At 37.4% G+C, this 23,272-nt stretch overlaps 1 protein-coding gene across 2 annotated transcripts in view; it reads right to left on the bottom strand.

The window, feature by feature from the left end:
• tnrc6c1 (trinucleotide repeat containing adaptor 6C1) overlaps positions 1-23,272 on the bottom strand; it is an 81,622-nt gene that overhangs the window by 44,825 nt on the left and 13,525 nt on the right. For both annotated transcript variants that reach the window (XM_053515163.1, XM_053515162.1), the window contains exons 2-3: positions 14,435-14,537; positions 10,799-10,820 (exon numbers count right to left, since the gene is read on the bottom strand). In XM_053515163.1, the coding sequence (XP_053371138.1) occupies positions 10,799-10,820; positions 14,435-14,497 (85 nt within the window). In that variant the 5' untranslated portion in view covers positions 14,498-14,537. The remainder of the gene's footprint in view (positions 1-10,798; positions 10,821-14,434; positions 14,538-23,272) is intronic.

Here is a 23,272-nt window from a genome sequence, read left to right as displayed (position 1 = left end):
CCTTGTAGAAATATATAGAATGCGATGCTAATATTTTACGATCAAGCACATTCTCACATTTCAGAAATTGTCCATCACTATATATCCATCACAGTAACACGTAACACATCTTGATGCCTTGACTATTGATATTATTTCTGAATCCTGACTGATGCACTATATTCATGGCTCGAAGTGTCTTATTAGGTGGACAACAGGGAGCCTTTTTGAAAACCTCAAACAAAAATGTTTGTCACACAAAATGTTTCTGATCATCAAACACATTTAACTATTAGTCAAAGATAACAAGTAAACACAAAACGCAGTTTTTAAATGATGGTTTTCATTATTTAGGGGAAAAAAAACAACAAACCTACATGGCCCTGTGTGAAAAAGTAATCGCCCCCTGAACCTAATAACTGGTTGGGCCACCCTTAGCAGCAATAACTGCAATCAAGCGTTTGCGATAACTTGCAACGAGTCTTTTACAGCACTCTGGAGGAATTTTGGCCCACTCATCGTTGCAGAATTGTTGTAATTCAGCTTTATTTGAGGGTTTTCTAGCATGAACCGCCTTTTTAAGTTCATGCCACATCATCTCAGGATTCAGGTCAGGACTTTGACTAGGCCACTCCAAAGTCTTCGTTTTGTTTTTCTTCAGCCATTCAGAGGTGGATTTGCTGGTGTGTTTTGGGTCATTGTCCTGCTGCAGCACCCAAGATCGCTTCAGCTTGAGTTGACGAACAGATGGCCGGGCATTCTCTTTCAGGATTTTTTGGTAGACAGTAGAATTCATGGTTCCATCTATCACAGCAAGCCTTCCAGGTCCTGAAGCAGCAAAACAACCCCAGACCATCACACTACCACCACCATATTTTACTGTTGGTATGATGTTCTTTTTCTGAAATGCTGTGTTACTTTTACGCCAGATGTAACGGGACACGCACCTTCCAAAAAGTTCAACTTTTGTCTCGTCGGTCCACAAGGTATTTTCCCAAAAGTCTTGGCAATCATTGAGATGTTTTTTTAGCAAAATTGAGACGAGCCTTAATGTTCTTTTTGCTTAAAAGTGGTTTGCGCCTTGGAAATCTGCCATGCAGGCCGTTTTTGCCCAGTCTCTTTCTTATGGTGGAGTCGTGAACACTGACCTTAATTGAGGCAAGTGAGGCCTGCAGTTCTTTAGATGTTGTCCTGGGGTCTTTTGTGGCCTCTCGGATGAGTTGTCTCTGCGCTCTTGGGGTAATTTTGGTTGGCCGGCCACTCCTGGGAAGGTTCACCACTGTTCCATATTTTTGCCATTTGTGGATAATGGCTCTCACTGTGGTTCGCTGGAGTCCCAAAGCTTTAGAAATGGCTTTATAACCTTTACCAGACTGATAGATCTCAATTACTTTTGTTTTCATTTGTTCCTGAATATCTTTGGATCTTGGCATGCTGTCTAGCTTTTGAGGTGCTTTTGGTCTACTTCTCTGTGTCAGGTACCTCCTATTTAAGTGATTTCTTGATTGAAACAGGTGTGGCAGTAATCAGGCCTGGGGGTGACTACAGAAATTGAACTCAGGTGTGATAAACCACAGTTAATTTTTTTTTTAACAAGGGGGGCAATCACTTTTTCACACAGGGCCATGTAGGTTTGAATCTTTTTCTCCCTAAATAATAAAAACCATCATTTAAAAACTGCATTTTGTGTTTACTTGTGTTATCTTTGACTAATAGTTAAACGTGTTTGATGATCAGAAACTTTTTGTGTGACAAACATGCAAAAGAATAAGAAATCAGGAAGGGGGCAAATAGTTTCACACACCACTGTAACTACCTAATAATTCTCTTGTTGTGAGCACAACACACCCTGCAGTCTACAAAAAAATAAAGACATGACGTGTGACTTACATTATTTACACATTATTTACATATGGGGACAAACTTTTTTTTTTAGCTGACCAACAAACTCTTGTCAACATAAAAACAACAGTAAGAAACATGTGTTCCCATTTGCTCCCTGTGTCACCTACATTCTGGGGACCAGAAAACGGTAACTGATGTCATAAAAAATTATCATTGTCATTGTCGCAAAGCAGCTTTACACAATCAAAAGAATTATTTCAGTTTGTATGGAATGTGAATGTGTATGAATCAAAATGGTCAGATAGTCCCTGATGAGCACGCCTGAGGGCGACAGTGGCAAGGAAAAACTCCCTGAGATGGCAATAGGAAGAAACCTTGAGAGGAACCAAAGTCAACAGGAAACTCATCCTCATTTGGGTGAAACAGAGAGCAGGAATTGATCTGCATTCATACTGTGTGTTAGTTGGCAGGCAGTTCAGTATGACAGTTGATGTTGATTGATGTTAATATGGAGTCCAGGTAGGTATTGGAGACTCAGGTACTTGTAGGAAATTCCAGTCCTGAACTATCGAGCAACTGCAGCCAAGTCAAGTCCTCAGAGAAACAGCCGTCAACAACATCAGTCGAGGCCAGAACCGTCTTCATGGTAGAGTGAAACCGTCCCCATATAATTGTTTATGCACTTCATTAGTTGCCCACAATGTGACATTAGTTACTGTTTACTAAGAGATTTTACTTGCCTGACAAATTAGTGATAGACTTTTTGCCACTTCCTTAGTTTGTCAGTCAAACCTTAAACTGGAAAGTGTGCAATATTTGGATCTTAATATTCCAGCGTGAACAGAAAGTAAAAACCAAGCTCAATGACAATACACCAAAGAGTTATTAAGGGTGTGTGTATGTGTACTAAATGTGTACCGCTGTGGCATGATTATAAACTGTAGATACTTTACTCTGGAGTGTTGATGATGTACAAAAAAAAACACGAGGCATGCTTTATGCTGGCTTTGAATTAAACCGAGAGTTGCCAACAGGGACAGTTTGCATGTGTTGCTTGTGTCACGTTCAAAATAGAATGGGTAAAAATGGAACTCTGATTGAAGAAGCCTGGTAGTTATGTGGTCATTTCAGCCACTTCAGCATTCAGTAGACACGGCTGCTGTTGCCGAGTTCCCTGCTGATGCACTCGTTACACCCACATACAAGAATGAGTGCCAGACTTTAGTCATCATAAACAGAAAACTTAAAGAAAAAAAATGTTATAACAAATATACAAATATATACAACCCCAAATCAGAAGAAGTTGGGACAGTATGGAAAACGCAAATAAATAAAAAAATCAAGTAGTGATTTCTAAATTTACTTCGACTTGTATTTCATTGCAGAACAATGGATTTCATTGCAAATAGTTCATGTTTTGTCTGGTAAACTTTACTTCATTTGTGAATATACATCCTTTCCTGTCATTCAGACCTGCAACACATTCCAAAAAAAGGTTGGGACGGAGATATTTAGGGGTTAGTAATCGGGTAAACTGGTTTAATGATGTCAACAGGTGATGCAATTATGATTTGGTACAAAAGCAGCATCCAAGAAAAGTCTGGTCCTTTAAGAGCAAAGACGGGCAAACTGAATCAGTTTGCCAACAAATACGTTACAAAATTATTGAAATGTTTAAAAACAATGTTCCTCAAAGAAGGATAGGAAGACATTTGGATATTTTACCTTCAACAGTGCATAACATATTTAAAAGATTTAAGGAATCTGGAGGAATTTCTGTGCATAAAGGACAAGGGCGCAAGCCTAAGCTGAACAGCTGTGATTTCTGATTCTTCAGGCGGCATTGCATAAAGAATCGTCATTCATATTCATATCACCACATGGGCTCAGGAATACTTTGGCAAACCTTTGTCAAGGAACACAACACGTAATTACATCCACAAATAGCAGTTAGAACTGTAAGCGCCAAAAGTAAGCCCTACGTTAACAGTGTCCAGAAGCGCTGTTGACTTCTCTGGGCTCAGAGGCATCTGGGGTGGACCAGGACAAACGTAAACTGTGGTCAGATGAATTAGTATTTCAGGTATTTTTTGGGAGAAATGGACGCCATGTGCTCTGGAACAAAGAAGAATTATTCAGACTGTTACCAGCAACAAGTCCAGAAGCCAGGGGCTGTCATGGTATGGGGTTGTGTTAGTGCCCTTAGCAAAGGTAAGTTGCACTTCTGTGATGGCACCATTAATGCTGAAAAGTACATAAAGATTTTGGAGCACATTATGCTGCTTTCAAGAAGACATCTTTTGCAGGGACACCCATGCATATTTTAACAAGACAATGCAAAACCACATTCTGAACGCATTACAAAGTCCTGGCTGCGGAGGAAGAGGATGCAGGTGCTTGACTGGCCTGCCTGCAGTCCCAACCTGTCTCCAATTAGGGCTGAAACAATTTCTCGATCATAAGGGATAAAAATGTCAGCGAGCCAAGAAATGAAGAAACCAGCAAGAGAAAACGACAGAAAAGGTGTCTGTTTAGTTCTGAAAGGTTAGTTGCACACCTTAGTGTTTTTGTATAATTTTTTATTTTAATGTGTGCCCTATTTTTTTTTGATTCTCAAAGTCATTTAAAATATAAATTTTTTAGTTTTTGCATCTAAGGAAAGGCTTTAAAATAAGAATTCATGGCACTGTACGACACTTAATTCATCTCTGTCAACTTCATCTATGCGGTTTCGCGGGGTGCCCGGAAGTACGGGTTATCCTGATTCACCTGAGTTTTGGCGCTGCGATCACGTTTCCATCTTTCCGCACGAAAAATTAAACATGTTTAAGCCGTCTTAACAACGAGGTTTATGCTGTTCTTCGCAGAACTTCGCGGAACATCGCCGGGCAATCGCGATGTCTAACACCATATCTCACCATATCTATGAGTCAAACCGCATAGGTGAGATAGGGGTATAAAGTATTCCTTGTATTTTGAATAATGACAATATTTATTTTTGATAAAATGCTGTATGCATTGAAAAAACAAAAGCAAATTTTTCTAAAAAGAAAACTAATTAATGTCTGTTTTGTTTTGCTTTACTGTTCCAACTTTTTTTTTTTTATGTGTTGCAAGAACCAAAACCGAAATACGTTTTTATTTTGAAAAAAAATTAAATAAAAATCATGAAGAACATATTGAATAAATGTGCTGTTGTATGGTCTGCAAGAAAATACAAGTCAAAGTAAATTTAGAAGTCACTACTTTCTTTTTTTTATTTGCGTTTTCCAAACTGTCCCAACGTTTTCAGATTTGGGGTTGTAAAACAAAATATGCTTGAAACGTCACATATTTTAATACTAGAACTGAACTGATACGAAGATAACTTCTGGGGTTTGAAGAAGAAAAATGTTCACAAGATAAGTAAGTAAAGAAAACTTCAGAGATTAAAAAAATGGAAAACTGGAGAAGGAAAGAAAAGGTGAGAGACTGTACGCAAGAAGGAGATAGCGGGAGCAAGGAGTTCAAATAGTCAGTGTGGAAATGCGAGGTCTCTTGAGCAGTCCATCTGCCAAAACTCGGTGAGAAGGAAGACAGGAAATCAGAAAATCTTCTCACTCTTTCAAACATCTTCCTTTCTAACAAATCAACTCTCTTCCGGAATCCACAGGACAACAAACACCTATATAGTCGCACTTCATCAGCCATGTCATGGTCTTTCTCATTCTCCTAATGAAGCCTTCACTTGCTTGTGACTTCCCACTGCTACTTATTTTCAGTGTGTGTCTGTGTGCGTATGCCAGAGACTCCCTGAATAAGATAAATGTCTAGAATCCATGGACATGACCAAATACTGAGTTGTTGGTTGATTGTTGCTCTTTCTACCTTCTCTTTCGTCCTGTCTTCGGTAAGTTAAAAGCCACATTTGGAAGACTCAAAAGAATTTAACAAATGTCTGACTAGCAGGTGCATGGCCAGGTGTGGCCCATTCCCTCATTACTCCACAACTAATAAAGCAAATAAAAGGCCTGGAGGTGATTGAGTGTTACATTTGGTGTCAGTGTTACAAAAGGTGTCTATGCTATCATTAAGCAAGTTGAGAGCAGGGGACTGACTTATCCCATCTTTCTGCCTGCGGTAGGTTTCAATATACGTTTTGGGCCATTACCCATCTGCAATATTAAGTGGGGTCCTGTCAGTTTTGTAGCATTTGGCGAAATCTGTGCAGAAGAATTCTGCTGCTTTTATCAGCAGTCAGGTCATCAATAAACACCAGTGACTCCATAGCCATACATGCTTATGCCATAACACTGCCTCCACCATGTTTAACAGACGATCATGAGTTAATTTTAGTTTCATCATTCCAAAAAATCTGGCAAAGTCTGATCTAGCCATTCTGTTCTTCGAACTGTATCTTGACTGTAGACATTGAAATGACATGCCTACCTCCTCAAGAGTGTTCAAGACTTGTCTAGATGTTGTAAAAGTTTATTATTCACCATGAACAGAATTCTGCGGTTATCCAGGGGTTCAGCTGTCTTCTGTAGTCTTCCAGGCCTTTTGCTGAGCTTGCCAGTTAATTCCTTCTTTATAAGAATGTGTCAAACTGTTGTATTGGTCACTGCCAATGCTTTTGCTCTCTCTCTGATGGGTTTTTGTTCATTTCTGCTTTAATGATGGCCACCATCACTTGCATAGACACCTTTTTGGACCTCATGTTGAGTGAACAGCTACGAAATGCAAATGTAACACTCAGAACCACCTCCAGGCCTCCTATCTGTTTGATTAGTCGTGAAGTAATAAGGTAACTGGCCACACCTGGCCACGCAACTGTTAGTCAGCCATTTATGCCTTTCTTTTTGAGCCTTCCAAATGTGCATGTGTATGTGAAAATGGTTAGAATTCCTACATGGTTACTGTCAAACTTTTGTCAACCCCCTCAGTTACAGCAGAAAATGAAAATCTTGACTTCGCACAGGTCTTAAGCAGTTTGTTTCTAATTCAACGTGGTGGTGTTCAGAATTTTGTTTTTAAATTCATGGGCCTTACTGTACACACATACATACAGGGGTTGGACAATGAAAATGAAACACTGGCCAATTTAGTGTTGGAGGTTTCATGGCTAAATTTGACCAGCCTGGTGACCAATCAATTCCACCAGTAAGAGCAGAGTGTGAAGGTTTAATTAGCAGAGGAATAGCACAGTTTTGCTTAAAATATTGCACAGAACATAATGGGTGACATATCAGAGTTCAAAAGAGGACAAATTGTTGATGCGTGTCAGCCAAGGATTACCAAACCATTCTGGAGGACCATGTGCACCCAATTTTTCAAACACTATATCCTAAAGACGGGAGAAGTTGAACGTCTCCTATGGCCCGCACAGTCACCAGATCTAAATATTATTGAGCCACTTTGGGGTGTTTTGTAGAAGCCAGTCAGGAAACGTTTACTTCCACCAGCATCACCTAGTGACCTGGCCACTATTCTGCAAGAAGAATGGCTCAAAATACCTCGGGGGACTGTGCAGGACTTGTATGTCATTCCCAAGACGAACTGATGCTGTATTGGCCACAAAAAAAGCGCTACACCATACTAATGAATTATTGTGGTCTAAAACCAGGCATTTCAGTTTCATTGTCCAACCCATGTAGGTATCAGAAGAAGGGGAAAAAACATCTGCAATATATATATATATATATATCATTGGCTGTGCTGATTTGGTATAAAGATTGTCATCAGCCATAGAAAAAACTATTTCCGTAGACCTCTTGTCTAGCACATTTTGTCACTAATTTATACCTTTCAGAAATACCATTACAGTACGCTTTAAACAGGACAGAATCTAGTAGGGAAAAACTATTTTAGATTTTTGAGCTTGGTGTAAATTTGAGGGGGACACACACACGGATGGACAACCCGAACACATACTTGAAGAATAAGGCAGAATATGTTAAAGTTTTAAAACTATGGATTTAAAATATTTTAAAATGTTGTTTTTTTCCATAATGTCTGTTTATTTACATTTTTGAGAGGGGGCAAATTACAAATAGCTTACAATTTAAACAAATGTCATTACCTACCCATGTGCTACTTTCACTTGTGCGTGGGAAGTTTAAGACAAAACTCGAAAAACTAAACAGATGAATGAATAATACCAGCTCTGTTAACATGGACAATACTGCTTCAATATGACTGAAACCATTCCGATTGGAGATTTCAACTTGAATGTTTACATGGATGCTCATCTGATAAGGTGTGTGTTTACATGCTTCAAGCTTTTAATCAGGAAATAACTATATTCCCACATGCAAATATGTTCTGCTTGCTTTCTAAAATACAACAGGAGGAGATGTAACATTGTATCTAAATGTTAAGGTTAGATTTACCATATTTTCAGACAATCCTAACTTCTGTGTTATGAGTGGGTTTTGAGTCATTCAAAAGTAAACACAAGTGGGAAAGAGTTGTTCTTCCAGAGTTTACCAATCAGGAGTAGGCACAAAATTTAGATTTTTTCAAGATTCAAAAGAACTTTATTAATCCCTGAGGGAAATTACTTATTGGTTACAGTTGCTCACAGTTGTTATCGGGTAGAAATGAAAAGTAATAAATAAATAAAAAAAAGTCCTAAAACAGCAAGTACCATAAATAAGGGGCAAACAGGGCCGTTAGGCTCTATTGTCACAAAAATGACCCTCATCATTCATTACTCAGTTGGATCTAACTGTTATAATTGTGATAATTTTCATTAATCACAGTTGGATAAATCAGTATTGCTGCAACCCAGGAGTTTCTATGCAACCACCTGCTGCACTACACACATTAGCTGAGGAATATTTTCAACCAAGCTCATTTTGTGTGGACTGACAGCAGGCGATATTTTCATATGCATCTGGAACACACATGTGGAAACCCTGATGAAACCCAGCAAAACACAGTTAGATGCAAAGCTCTCATATGGATCTGTGGCTACTACACAGAGTCACAGCTGATGCGTTGCCAGAGCTCCACTACAGCCACAGGACTCGGAGAGATGCAAAACAAAGTTAAATCAGATTAGACCTCATTAGTGGAACTGTGCCAATTCCCCAGATGTATCCTGACCGAGTCTCTGGGAATTCTCTGCACCGACTCGTATGCCAACAAAGACAGATGCGGCAGAAATAAAGAGCTATTGCTCTGCAAAACCCTAATTAGAAGAGTCTGAAGGCAACAGAGGTTCCGCCTTGACCACAGGCCCACACGCAACACCATTAACAGTGAAATGCACACAGACACAGGCTTCCCCTTGTGTACACGCTAGTGTTGGAGGTTTCCAGCATAAGCAGATGCTCTAATGAGATTTATGAGCGTCTACTTTTCACGTGTCATAAGCCCTTCTCCCATCTGGTCACAAACAGCTCTGGGGGCGGTCTCACCGAGGTCTTAATGCCATATTTTTGCACATGGTGAAAAGGGCATGCTTAGTACTTACAGGCCTGATAGAACCCAGTTTTCCCCTCTACTTCTTCAGCCTTCTATTGCCGCATTATTAAAACTGAAACATGCTGAAACATGCTCTGTAGTTTTTCTAAATTAAAACGTGCAGGTTATTTAGTTTCCCATCATAAAATACGTGCTTGTACAGTCAAACAGCTTACACATAACTAAATACGAGCATCACTCAACAGAGCCAATTAACACAATGGTTTACCAGGTATAGATGGAGTATGTTAAAGACACAAATGATAATAATGCACCTACAAGTTGCCACAATCCTCACAAAACACAACTGAATTCAGGACACAGCATGGCTTCCTCCAAAAAATGCAAGTGGACTATGAAAACAACATTCTAAGATGAATGAACAGATTATTTTGGAAATAAAACCATAGATGTTTTTACGTAAGTACCATCTGATTAGCAGAGGTGTGGGGCGGGATAAAACAATCTCTGGCAAATCAGGTATCGCCACACTGACTGCAAAATTCATTTTTTTTTTTTTACCTTTTTTATTTTAAAATTCATATACGTTTTCATTTAAGGTGGTTGCGATTCCTAAGTTATTCGACGAGTGGTTCGCTTTTAACTATTTACACAGTGTTAGGCAGAACAGCATCCGATGGTATAGGAGCAAATTATTTGCTACGTTTGTTTGTTTTGAATTGTGTAACTATACAAACAGTAGATGTGCCAAAAATTTCTAATTCAATTGCCATCTGCCAACTAATGACTTTTCCAAGGTCGATTCTTTTAAATGATTTTCCATTTAAATTTCAAAGTAGCATATCTTTTCACTTCCTGTGCGCTGATCGACATGAAACAAAGCCTATATGTTACCACAAGCTCGTTCAAAATTCGTTCAGTAGTTTTTCCGTGATGCATGCACAGACGGACAAAATTTTAACAACCATCTTGATGTGTCCTATTACTCATCATACGTCCAACCAAAATGTTTTTTCCACAAATATTTTTAACCGACAGACAGGCCAAATTTACAGTTTGTACATTATAATTAAATTGTGATATTTATAAAAACAATATACTAACAAAATCGCAACACAAACTGAATCGGTATTGTCATAATATCGTGTTGGTTGGTCCCTGGTGGTTCCCTGACCTATTGATTAGTGAACCACTTTAGTTTCATCACTACAGTTTATTTCCTCACTGACATGCTATCTCACACTGACGAGTAAAGATCACTGTTTGGTTCTTCTTATATTCTTTTTCTGTAAAGATTTCTAATTGCATGCTTCAGGCCTTTGTTAGCAAATTAAATCATCTAGTGCTGTTATTTAGGGAGACGACAGAGCTCAAAACTGGGAGTCAAAAAACATTCATTACTAAATTGACACTAATTATAACTTTGCGCAATAATGTTAAATGCGTTTCACTGACTTCTTTCAAGAGGAATAAACTACACCCACATTGTTTGTGTCCGAGTTCTAAAGTCGATTTGCATTAAACTAAAACTTTTAGAGTTGAAGAACACAAGATGAGAACTCACCTTTGGTTTCCTGTTCAGCAGCCTGTGAAGAAAGATTGGAAGCAGATTAGGAGGATGGGCCACCAAATTCAAATCACTACCTACATTTATTTACAACATTAATCTCACTGTTACTTAAAAATTACGTTTCAAAAGTGACTACGAAAGAAGCCTGCTTTTAGCCAATCAATTAATCAAGCACAACATTATTGAAAAAACGGAATTAAAAACATGAATTTATAGCTTGCTCTTAAACGTTAAACCTCTGATTGGCCTTTTTCTCCAAACTCTGAGCAAAGAAGTCTCAAACCCACTTTTTGAACTTGCTTATACAAGTCTCAAAACAGAGCAACCGCAAATGTTTTAAAAATCGCATGCGTTAGAAACCCATGTTAGAAGCCACACTTGCCTGTGTGCTCGTAGCCGCGAACCCGTGCGCTCACTGTCAAGTTGACTTTTGAGACATTGGAGGCATTTGAGGAGGTAAAACGGCTACAGGTGGTGCACTCTGAACTATTTACACACTGCCATCCCGTGTGGTAGGAGTGAAATATTTGCCAAGTTTAATACATGCTGCTCAGTAAAAATGTAGCTTGTTTGGTGAATTTTAAGTTTAATGTTTAACTCTCGTATTTGAAGTTAAATTGTATTTAAATGCTACCTTTGATTTTTTTTAAGTGAGAAAACTAATTGTATAAGGAACAAACTATATTAAATTAATCATTCAACTTATAATAAATGAAAAAAAAAAAAGGAAAAAATGTTATATCAAATATTATTATAAAAATTGTGAAACCGCAATTTTAAATTGAATCCTCCCCCAGGTATTGTGATATCGCATCGGGATGTGACTGGTGTTTTTTTTATCCCTGCTACTTGCTCTGACAAACTTACAAAGAAACCCCATAAAAAAATAAAAAATAAGAAGAGTAGGTGTTTCTCCAGCCTACGTTTTCTTGGCATGAAGGTGGCATGGCTGACAACACAGAACCTAGCGTCTAACAAATTTAACATCAGTTATAAGGAAAGGCTGAAATTTTACACAATATGACGAGCTGCAAGCAGTGGCTTGTGCAAGATGCAAAGAAAAAAATGGCATGTCAAGGAAAATTTGTTAAACCCCTAAGAAAGAATTCAGATACCATGGGAAGCTGGCGTAGACAGAACAAATGCTTTTGACTGAATAAAATGCCTTTGAAAAAAGCATCACCAATGCCATAAGATTTTACATGGCCATGAATAATATGGTTCACAAAACTGAGGTTTTAAAATTTTACAGCTTTTAAAAAATAGCTGATGCTCCTTGGCGTGATTGTTTCTCACTTGGATACAAAGTGCTGAGAAAAGTGCAATTACCTTTTAATATATTTACAATTCATTCTCGCTTGCATGTGAATTACCTTTTCCTAAAAAAACCTACTAAAACTATTTAATGAACATTGAAATTCTGTGCAACCTGTGTCATCAATTGCCAATTCTCTGCCACACTCCAGTCCAGTAGGTGGCAGTATTGCATCAGCTGGCCATAAAGTTAAAAAGAGAAGCAGCAGGTGCAATAATATTAAAAAACTCATAATAATTCAAAGTATGATCAAGTAATTCAAAGCAATTTTAGATCAGTTAAAGCAATTTTAGATAAGTTTACCTAAATAGTTGCAAAAGTGTGAACAGATTTGGAATCAGAAACGGACACTATGTCAGATCGACCAACTAAGGATCAATATCAATTGCCAACACAGTGGAGATAATAAATATATATATATAGTTTTTATTTAACATAATCTGTCCATGCTGATCATATACATGTTCAAAAAATTTACTTGTTTAAAAAGGTACTTTTGTCTAAGTGGGGAAAAGAAAAACAGGGTTCTGATTATGTGTAGTTGGTTTACTATTTAAGGAATACAAGCAATACAAGTGTTTCAAGATTGTTAGTTTTTCACGGTTTGTTTGTGGTAACTAATGTGTTAAATAATGTCAAGGAGCATCAAATAAAAAAGCTGCCAAACTCAGTTAAATAACGGCATACAGACTCGGGAGGCTACGGAGGCTTTCAGGAGGGCACACTTGGACATTAGACATCTTTCCACAGTGCTAAGAAACTCCAGTAAGGGCAGAACATCTTAAGAGGCCATTTGTGGTTAAATGGTCTCTAATGTATCATGGATCATTTCAAATACAGCAAAGCTTCTTCACATCAGTGAGGTTTTCTATAACATCCACTAAAAAAATAAATCCGCAACATTGTTTCGACAACTACTGTACTACAGAATTTCAACAAAGACAAAATTCTTTGTTGAAATAAATCAGGCTATTATTATAATGATTAAATTGCAAGTTTGATTTAATTACTTAAAAGCTATAAAATTATACAGTAGATAAGTGAAAATTGATTGAGTTATAAATCGTGATTGTGTGCAGATTTACATATTGTTATATTGACTACAAAAGCAGAATCCAAAATTATTTATTATATCTATATTAGAGATGCACTGTTTGATCGGCCAATGACCAGAATTGGGCGATTCTGCACCTTGACTAGCCATGAACAACCAGCCTGAGACATAAATGATTCTGTGCCGAGTGCACAAGCTTCTGAGAGAGGCAACAGAAAAGCATTTTTATGGCGTTACAATATCAAACACTGTGCGCATTAAAAAGCCTGAGATCTGCGCTGCAAGCAAATGCGTCTCGAAACCCACTCATTACACACACTTACAGCAGTCTTGAAACACTGCATGCGCTATGTAATCTCGAAACAAGCACGTTAGAAGTGCTGCCTGCACTGTGCTTGCAGTTGCTCAACACACGCTCAATACTTTGGAGGCTTTTCACACACTAGCATCTTGTGTGGTAGGAGTATGTTATTTGCCAAGTTTGTTTAGGAATAATAATTATGGTGGATGACATTGATATATTGATTGCTGCCCAGTATAAACATAGCTTTTTGTTTCAATAAAGGTAAACATTTTTTTAAAGTAAATTTTTCGTTTTTAAGTGATAAAACTGATGCTATAAGAAATGAGCTGCATTAACTTACTTATGTTCAATTCAGTTGTAAAGCCGGTAAATAAAGCTAAGGCAAAACAGTTTCGAGTTATGACCATTTTTAAAGTTTTAAGGTATTAAAATTGTAACACAATCAAAAAAAAAATTTAATATTGAATTGGAAAATGTATAACATTGTGAAACCTACAGAATCGCAATATCAATCGAATCAGCATCTAAGTATCGTGATAATATTGCATCGGGTGGTGACTGGCGAGTCTCGTCACTATTATACAGAGTGCAATTAAAACACTCTCTGAATCTCAAAACAAATTATCTTTGCATATTTACATTTAGCATCACATACGGTGGGCCAATTTTATTTGGGAACTGTTTCCTCAGCTACGTTGGAAGCAGTGTATTATGATGAGATCCCCAATAACAATACATTTGAAATAGTTTGATACCTCAAGTTGAACCCTCATCTCATTCATAGCAAACTGAGAATCAAGGGCTTGCAGGGTTCAACCCTTTTGGGCATGTAATATGGAGTGACTGCAAAGATGGCGGGTGGAAATCCCCCTTCTGCGTAAGCAGCGAGAGGATGTAGGAGGTGCTAAAGTCAACATACTTTACTCCGATTCCACGGCGAAGAAAATCACCCCTCACCTTTTTCAGAGCAGCTTCCTTTTTCTTCTTTTCTTCTTGCTTTTTCTTTTTCTTTTCTTCCATCAAACGTTTTTCTTCTCTTGTTTTTTGCTTCGTCTCCCAACTGCCAAAAAAAAAGGAGGGAGAGAGAGGAGAGAAAATGTGCAAATGATTAATGTGTCCCAAACACAAGTCAATAACTGATATTCAACAAGAACAGGACGGGAAGAGTTTAAACACTAAAGCTAAAGATCCACTTGGAGCACATCCAACAGAAAAACCACACAGGTGCTAAAAATAGCATATGCAATAAACAAAGTGTGTTTAAACTAATTAACAAATTGGCTAACTTAATAAGAAATATCTTTCTATATTACTCACTAATAAAGCGACCAAGTACCTGCTCAGCACTAACAATATATTAATTGCACACTTTGCTCAAACAGATAATTCAGGACTATTATACCAAGGGCTGGAGGGTACACTGGTATTAAAGTGAATATAGGGATAAAGCAGTGCCACAATGGGGATTTTCTTACAGTGCACTGCTGTGACCTGGTGCAAAATGGGCTCAAGAGGTGCTCCAGAACGAACAAAAGCTAATAAGACTCCATACTAAACTATATAATAAAGTTAATACATACAGAACTACAATACCAACAGCGCTGGTTAATAGAAACTATAATATATACACAGTGAGCTAGTATATAATACTTTATCATAATCATAAATTACAATTTTGTCTCATACACAATTTTTTTATTCTTCTTTTGCAATTATCCCTTCTTCTTTTTTATATAATATTGGTATAGCTATCCAGGTAATGACAGTTTCCCAGACAGATCATATCCCCCACTCCTAATTACAGCATTGCTCTGTTAAAGGCTCCAGTCTAATTGATTATTCATTGATCATATTTGAAAAAGTCTTTACACCAGATGACTTTGTGGTTAATAACTATTTCACAAATATTTCTAAAAGAGCGGTGAATCAAAACTAGCACGTTAATGTTAGAATTTTTTTGGAGTGTGAGTTTTCATTTGATTTGATTCAGTAGTTCCAGTGTTTATTGTTGGATTCATCTCAGACAGCTATATTTATCACAGATAATAAGCAATGAAATGCTGTGTAACTTAAGTTATTGTTCATATTTTCTGCAAAATGTATATTTTAGGGAAATTGTTAATTTTAGACCATATAACATTTGAAAGTTTTCTTAATTTTTTTTTTAAAAAGTAAATCCATTCTGAATTATATTTTATTATTTTTTTGGCAAAACGCCATGGTATAGGAGAAATAAGTCACTTGGAGAAATGTTAACTTCTAAAAAGTGATATTACATGTTAGTAGATATACTGCATCTGTAAATCCTTCGGCCTCATTCTGCACAGATTCAGCCTATTTTTTGAGATTATGTACAAATGTTAAAACCTGTTTTCTACAAACAAGACTATGAAGAACGCACTGGAAAACTTAAAAACTGTGCTATACAAAATTATATATATATATATATATATATATATATATATATATATATATAAAGATCTTTCCATAAGCAAATAGAGCTGCGACAAATTTAACTGGTCAAAAATGCACAAATGAAGTTTGAACACTTTTATACTAAGCCAGTCTGATTTACTAGAACGTATTTTACTTAAAGACATAAAATACATAAAATAAAAATAAATCCGTTTCTCCTCTGCTTGGCACCAACAACAGATACAGCATACAGAAAATTATTATTAGTTTATGAACATTTTTGCCCTGACTGTTTTTAAGAGCAATCATTTTACTTATATAAATCTTGTAAAATCAAACATGAAAATCATGCCTGCATGATTTTATATATATAATATTTACATATTTATTCATTTAAAGGGCACTTTTGAAAAAACTATAGTGAATAAAAAAAACAATATCTAAATAAAAACTGGAAATAAAACTGTGAACAAAATTTTACTTTAAATGTGTGCTCTCTCTCATGCTTTGCATTTCACCTGCAGCTACAAGGAATCATGAGATAACTCTAAATTATATCTGTCTACCAAGCAATCTTGAGAAAGTCTATGATACAAACAAGGCTAGATGAGAAACTGACCCCATGGGGGTAATTCAGTTCTTCCAAAATTATTCACCTTTACACCTTACATTGTCTACAGAGAACAGTTGTTCTTTTTCGGAAGCAACACATTTATTGTAAGATCAGGTTTTTTAATTAGCTTATGAGTTAAATTAGAGCTGCACAATTAAAATGCATAAAAACAAAATATATGTAATATGTGCAATTATATATATGTAATATGCTGCTATTTATTACAGGTAATATGCACATAGCTGAGAATTAATGTGGAGGTGGCAATCATTTAACTTTTTTTTTTTTAAGTAATAAAAATTGGTAAACATCCTCTTTAGTCACTTTTTGCTGTTAACCTGGATAAAAGACCTCTGAATAAAAAAATGGTTGTTTTAATAGTTAATAGTTATAATAGTTTTAATAGTTAAATATTGCAGCTTAATTCATAATCATGTGCAGCCCCAAATATAACCAACCTAAAATATGATGCACCTTTTTTTTTTATTCAGAAAACTGGTATGCAAAGTCAAAGGAGTGCGATCTTTAGTCAATTTTATTAATATATTTGCATGTGTTCAAGGGCAAAATAATTTGATTCCCAAGTTTAATGGTGACCTTTTACAATTAACACTACTCCCTGTTAATGTGAATAATCACTGTGCAGAATGTGTTTATAGAAATTAAACACCATCATCTTAAAAAAAAAACTTTGTCATGAATGTATCTAATATCTGGAAAAAGAACACAGGATTAGAACCGTGCACAACTTCATACTGAACTAGAAAAGGTTTTAAATTTGTATATCCCATACAGTATATACCATATAAATGAGCGCTCCAAATAAGAATTATTTGGGGTGCAAGACAAAATATTGCAATTTTCTTTTTTTTTCAGACAAAATAAAGCACTCTTTTTGATGGCATCTCCAATGAATACAAACTGATGTCTATATTTCTTGTTTTTATGATTTTGGCTCGTTTTTACAGCACTGGCGCCTGGCAGTCGACACACATATCTGGTGCTTGATCGTGGTACTGGCAGTGTAATCCGATTTAGCTTGTGTGTTTGAAGGCAAATAAGTAGCTTAGAAATTAATCAAAGATTCTTAACCTTTTTCAAGCTTTGATAAATAGAAAGCGACCACACAAAGCAAAGCTACATTTTGAAATGTATGCTGTAGGGTAAAATCACTGGTTTTATGTGGTTGTGTATTGGTAGCACACTAAAGCACATTGCTGCCAAGTAAGAATTAGAAGAAAAACTACAAATGATCTTTTTACAATTCTTCAAGCTAATAACACCTTGAAATAATCTAAAATGATAATTTCATGTTCTGATTTGAAAATATCATCTTTAAATGTAAAAACCATCTTGTTATAACAATACATTTTTGGTTGTAAAAAAAAAAAAAAAAAAAAAAAAAAACTCTTGATCACTTCCTCACTCGCTGAGTAGTTGTATGTGTGTTGCCTAGACATTAAGGGCGTTTTCTCAATGGAAACGATTGTTCCTTTCTGTTCCCGAGCACGATTTCTCACAATACATTTAAAATAGTTTGTGACCTGGAGAGTCCAGGAATGGCTGCTAAATTCTCCCATCAAGAAGACAACATTCCTATAAGAGATGCTTGTGCAGTTTTTGCCTAACCTTGTTATGTGTAGCTTTTCAAACTTGCCGGATGTGCTAAAACTATTAAACCTGAAACCTCACCATGCACCAATGTCTTGTGTTTAACATGTTTTGTGTGCAGTGTGTTTATACTGTATTTTTGAAAATAAATGGATACTGTAAAATCCCAGATGAATGTGGGTGATTTGGAACAGAGACAAAATACTGGTTAGAGTGCAAAATGTTTTATTAAAAAAATATTCAAGTAAAACATATCTATATATACAGTCATGTGAAAAAATTAGGACACCCTTTGAAAGCATGTGGTTTTTTGTAACATTTTTAATAAATGGTTATTTCATCTCCGTTTCAACAATACAGATAGATTAAAGTAATCCAACTAAACAAAGAAAACTGAAGAAAAGTCTTTTCAAGATCTTCTGTAAATGTCATTCTACAAAAATGCCTATTCTAACTGAGGAAAAAGATAGGACACCCTTGCCCCTAATAGCGAGTGTTACCTCCTTTGGCTGAAATAACTGCAGTGAGACGGTTCTTGTAGCCATCTACCAGTCTTCGACATCGGTCTGAGGAAATTTTACCCCACTCCTCAATGCAGAACTTTTTCAGCTGTGAGATGTTTGAGGGGTTTCTTGCGCGTACAGCCCTTTTCAAGTCACCCCACAGCATCTCAATGGGATTCAAATCTGGACTTTGACTTGGCCATTCCAGGACTCTCCATTTCTTCTTTTTCAGCCAATCTTTGGTTGATTTACTAGTATGTTTTGGGTCATTGTCATGTTGCATGGTCCAGTTCCGCTTCAGCTTTAATTTTCTAACTGATGGTCTCACATGTTCTTCAAGCACCTTCTGATACACAGTAGAATTCATCGTGGATTCTATGATGGTGAGCTGACCAGGTCCTGCTGCAGCAAAGCAGCCCCAAACCATGACACTTCCACCTCCATGCTTCACAGTTGGTATGAGGTTCTTTTCTTGGAATGCTGTGTTTGGTTTACGCCAAACATGTCCTCTGCTGTTGTGTCCAAATAATTCAATTTTGGACTCATCTGTCCAAAGAACATTATTCCAGAAGTCCTGGTCTTTGTCAACTTTATCTCTGGCAAATGTCAGTCTGGCCTCGATGTTTCTCTTGGAAAGCAAAGGTTTCCTCCTTGCACACCTCCCATGCAAGTTAAACTTGTACAGTCTCTTTCTGATTGTAGAGGCATGTACTTCTACATCAACAGTAGTCAGAGCCTGCTGTAGTTCTCGAGATGACACTTTAGGGTTTTTGGAGACCTCTTTTAGCATCTTGCGGTCTGCTCTTGGGGTGAACTTGCTGGGGCGACCAGTCCTGGGCATGTTGGCAGTTGTTTTGAAAGCCCTCCACTTGTAGACTATCTTCCGGACAGTGGAATGGCTGATTTCAAAATCTTTTGAGATCTTTTTAAATCCCTTCCCAGACTCATAGGCTGCTACAATCTTTTTTCTGAAGTCCTCTGACAGCTCTTTTGTTCTCACCATGGTGCTCACTCTCACTTCAACAGTCAGGAGCACACCAAACTAAATGTCTGAGGTTTAAATAGGGCAAGCCTCATTCAACATGCAGAGTAACGATCTACTAATTATGTGCACCTGGTGTGATATACCTGTGTGAGATCTGAGCCAATTTAAGAGGGAATACATGTGAGGGTGTCCTATCTTTTTCCTCAGTTAGAATAGGCATTTTTGTAGAATGACATTTACAGAAGATCTTGAAAAGACTTTTCTTCAGTTTTCTTTGTTTAGTTGGATTACTTTAATCTATCTGTATTGTTGAAACGGAGATGAAATAACCATTTATTAAAAATGTTACAAAAAACCACATGCTTTCAAAGGGTGTCCTAATTTTTTCACATGACTGTATATATATATATACACAATTATTATTAAACTTATATTTAATTTAACAGATCTCTTGATGTTCCTTCCTCTGTATCTGTAGTCAGCACTCCTCCATCCAAATGTGAGATTTCATCAAGGCAACAAGAGTCTCCTGCTCTTGCAAGGTCAGGTTTTTCCTCTTTCTTCTGTTGTTAGTTGGTTTTGTGCTACTGTCAGAGTCTGTGTTTCCTCCAGTACCTGTCTGCAAGAAAGTATAAATGCAAGAAATTTGCTGAAAGTTGCAACCATACAGTAACAGCTTCCAACATCCAAATTCGTCACAGCAATCACCTGAAATTGTGTGTGGAGCTTATGTGGATTACCAGCATCTCAATAATAATTCCTAAGTGTCTCTGAGATGTGCTGGAGTATATACATAAAGGTTATACATAAAATGAGTAAGTACCTGTAACTCTAATAGCTACATAAGTACAACACTTGAGTTCATCACATTCTACTCTTTTGAACAGGGAAATGATCCGGGGCCTTAAAGTAAGCAGAGAGAATGAGCATTCAAAGTTAACTTTGTTGTAAGCTTATGTGAAAGGATCATCCTGTACATCTTATTGTCTCCACAAAATTCACAGACAATTCCCAGGAGATGTCGTGATAATATGGGACTAACAATTTCAACTTACCGCTCGCTCGCAGGCTCTCTGCTGGACCGGGCTCCACGCTGTCCGGTTCGGAAGATGGAGGCAGGTGGTGTCGAGGGATTCAGACTCGATCACACTGGATGGTTTTTATCCTATTATTTACCTTTTCCTTACTTCAGTATCGCTGAACTGAGCATGATCACTCGTTCCAGAGAACACTTATGGAATTGGTCCCGGAACGAATTGCATGCTCACAGACAAAAATAAACGAGGTGTGCTCTGAAATGGTTCCCGGACCCCAGTGAGAAAACGGCCTAAGACTGCATTCACACGGCCAAGTGCTGTAAATGCTCACCGGTAAGCAGGTCACACTCGTGTGGGAGTATACAGTCCATTTGTGCTTACATTTGGAGTAGCCTTTAAATTTTCTTGCTGGAGCGTGCATCAGAACTAGACTGTCAGGTCAACAACCAATCACATTGTGAAGTTATTTTGCTGCATTTGTCTTTGATTGTGAGTAACTGAAAGTTATTCTTTCATTGATGTCTCTCGATTATATTCAATGTATCCTATGCAACCAAGTATATTGTTGCGCGTTTAGATTGATTCAACACTTTATGCAGAGCGAGTAAATAAGCATTGCGTATCATCTATTATAGACTGTGTATTCTTTAAAGACCTGTGACTTGCTGCGATTGTAGTCTGTGCATAAATAGTCAGTGAGTTTCCCAGCTCGTGAGATGATATATTGACTTGGCTGGATACTGTACAAAAGTTTAAAACACTTGAAAATGCTAGTCAGTACCTTTCAAACTCCGATAAAGAGCTGGAAAATGAGAGGCTCTGTTAATACTAAGCCATGGTCAGGTACCAAGAAAGATTTCATCCACTACCGCAAAAAAAATTGTACAGGACGCAAAAAAAAAAAACAGACAAATAACTTTAGAGAAAAATCCAGGCTGCTCTGGAAAAAAGTGGTGGTGGTGTTTCAAGAAGCACAATACGGAGGTACTTGAACACAAATGACCAGCAAGGTCAAGTTGCCAGGAGAAAGCATTCACTGCGCCCATGCCACTAAAAGGTCCGCTTGCAGCACACTAGACCACACCTAGACAAGCCTTACAGCCTCTGGAGCAGAGGCATTTGAAGTGACTAAAATTTAAATAAAATTAAACTTTAGTCACCTCAAATGACTCTGCTCAGAAGCTGTGAGGCTTGTCTTTACACAATCATAAAGATTTGGAGAGGAATCAACAAAGCCTACAGTGAAAAGTATACCATCCCCAGTGTAAACCATGATGGTGGATCTCTTATGTATTTGGGCCTGTGTGAGCTCCAGTGGCACGGGGAAGTTAGGTACAGCAGGTTATCAGAAAATACTGTCAGATAATTTGTATTCTACTGCATGAAAGCTGCACATGGGACGCTTGTGGAAGTACCAACATGACAAAGATCCAAAGCAAAAGGCCATGTTGATCCTCCAATGGTTACAGCAGGTAAAGTTGATGGCTCTGGCGTGGCCATCGCAGTCTCCTTATCATTAAGCCACTATTGACCAAAAAAAAAAATGTAGATCTTAAATGTGTAGTTCATGAAAGACAACAAAAACATTTCCAGGAACTGGAGGGATTTTGCCAAGAAGTGGGCAACGATACAACAGGAGAGAATTAAAAACCTCATGCACAATTATTACAAGAGACTGCATCCGATCACTGATACCAAAGGGGGCAATACACAATATAAAGAACTAAAAGCATGCAAACCTTTGAACAAGGATTATTTCCTAATTTTCTTTATGGTCATGATTTGTTTGATGCCATTCTGTTAATCCTTATATATAAACTGGAGTCCTATAAGAAATGTTCCTCTCTTAACTTCTGGGGAGGTGGGAAAAAAAGTACATATCTTGCAAAAAAACAAACATTTTATTACACACACACACACGAAGTGAAGTGTCCTGCCAGCTCATGCTAGGAATTACACAGAAAAAACAAAAACTCCACAACCAAATGAATGCATACCGGATTTGCCACTGTTTCTACATCTTCTCTTTCATGCTTTTTTGACCGCTATGAACCACCCCGCGCTGTGCTCGCATACAGACATTTGGCTGGTTAAGGCTGCCAATGCCACACCCTCTGAACATTTGCATAACATGATTCGATTGCTTGTACCTGAGAGAACTGATGCAACGAGCACGTCTGACTACATGTGATGTCTCCCCATTGAAAATGAACAGGACTTTGACTTTAACAGGACAGGTTTGAACATGGAATCGTGTAAATCCACCCTAAAGGTAGCGAGGGGATGTTTCCGGTGTGTACTATGAAACCTAATCTTGAGAGTGATGTACACTACCCCCCAAAAAGTTGCATTTAAGTAAGTGCAAGTAGGTTTAATGCTTTATGATTACCTGGAAGGATTGTGCTCAATAATCAATTTCCCGGAAGAGATGTGATCCAGGGCTGAAACGATTCCTCGAGTAACTCGATTAAAAAAACGATTGAGGAAAAACCTTATGCCTCGAAGCTTCTTTTAATTAATTTTAAAAGCTTGTGTTATTTTTTTGCGCAATTATTTGTTTGCCGTGACACAGCGTGCTTCCGGATGCAAGCCGCCAGCAAACCCCGACGGAAAACAAGCGCTTACGTAGCA

The sequence above is a fragment of the Clarias gariepinus genome, chromosome 16, assembly GCF_024256425.1.
Source record: "Clarias gariepinus isolate MV-2021 ecotype Netherlands chromosome 16, CGAR_prim_01v2, whole genome shotgun sequence".
NCBI lineage: Eukaryota > Metazoa > Chordata > Actinopteri > Siluriformes > Clariidae > Clarias > Clarias gariepinus.
Note: the sequence above shows the minus strand (reverse complement) of the source record. Positions and strands in the feature narration are given on the sequence as shown.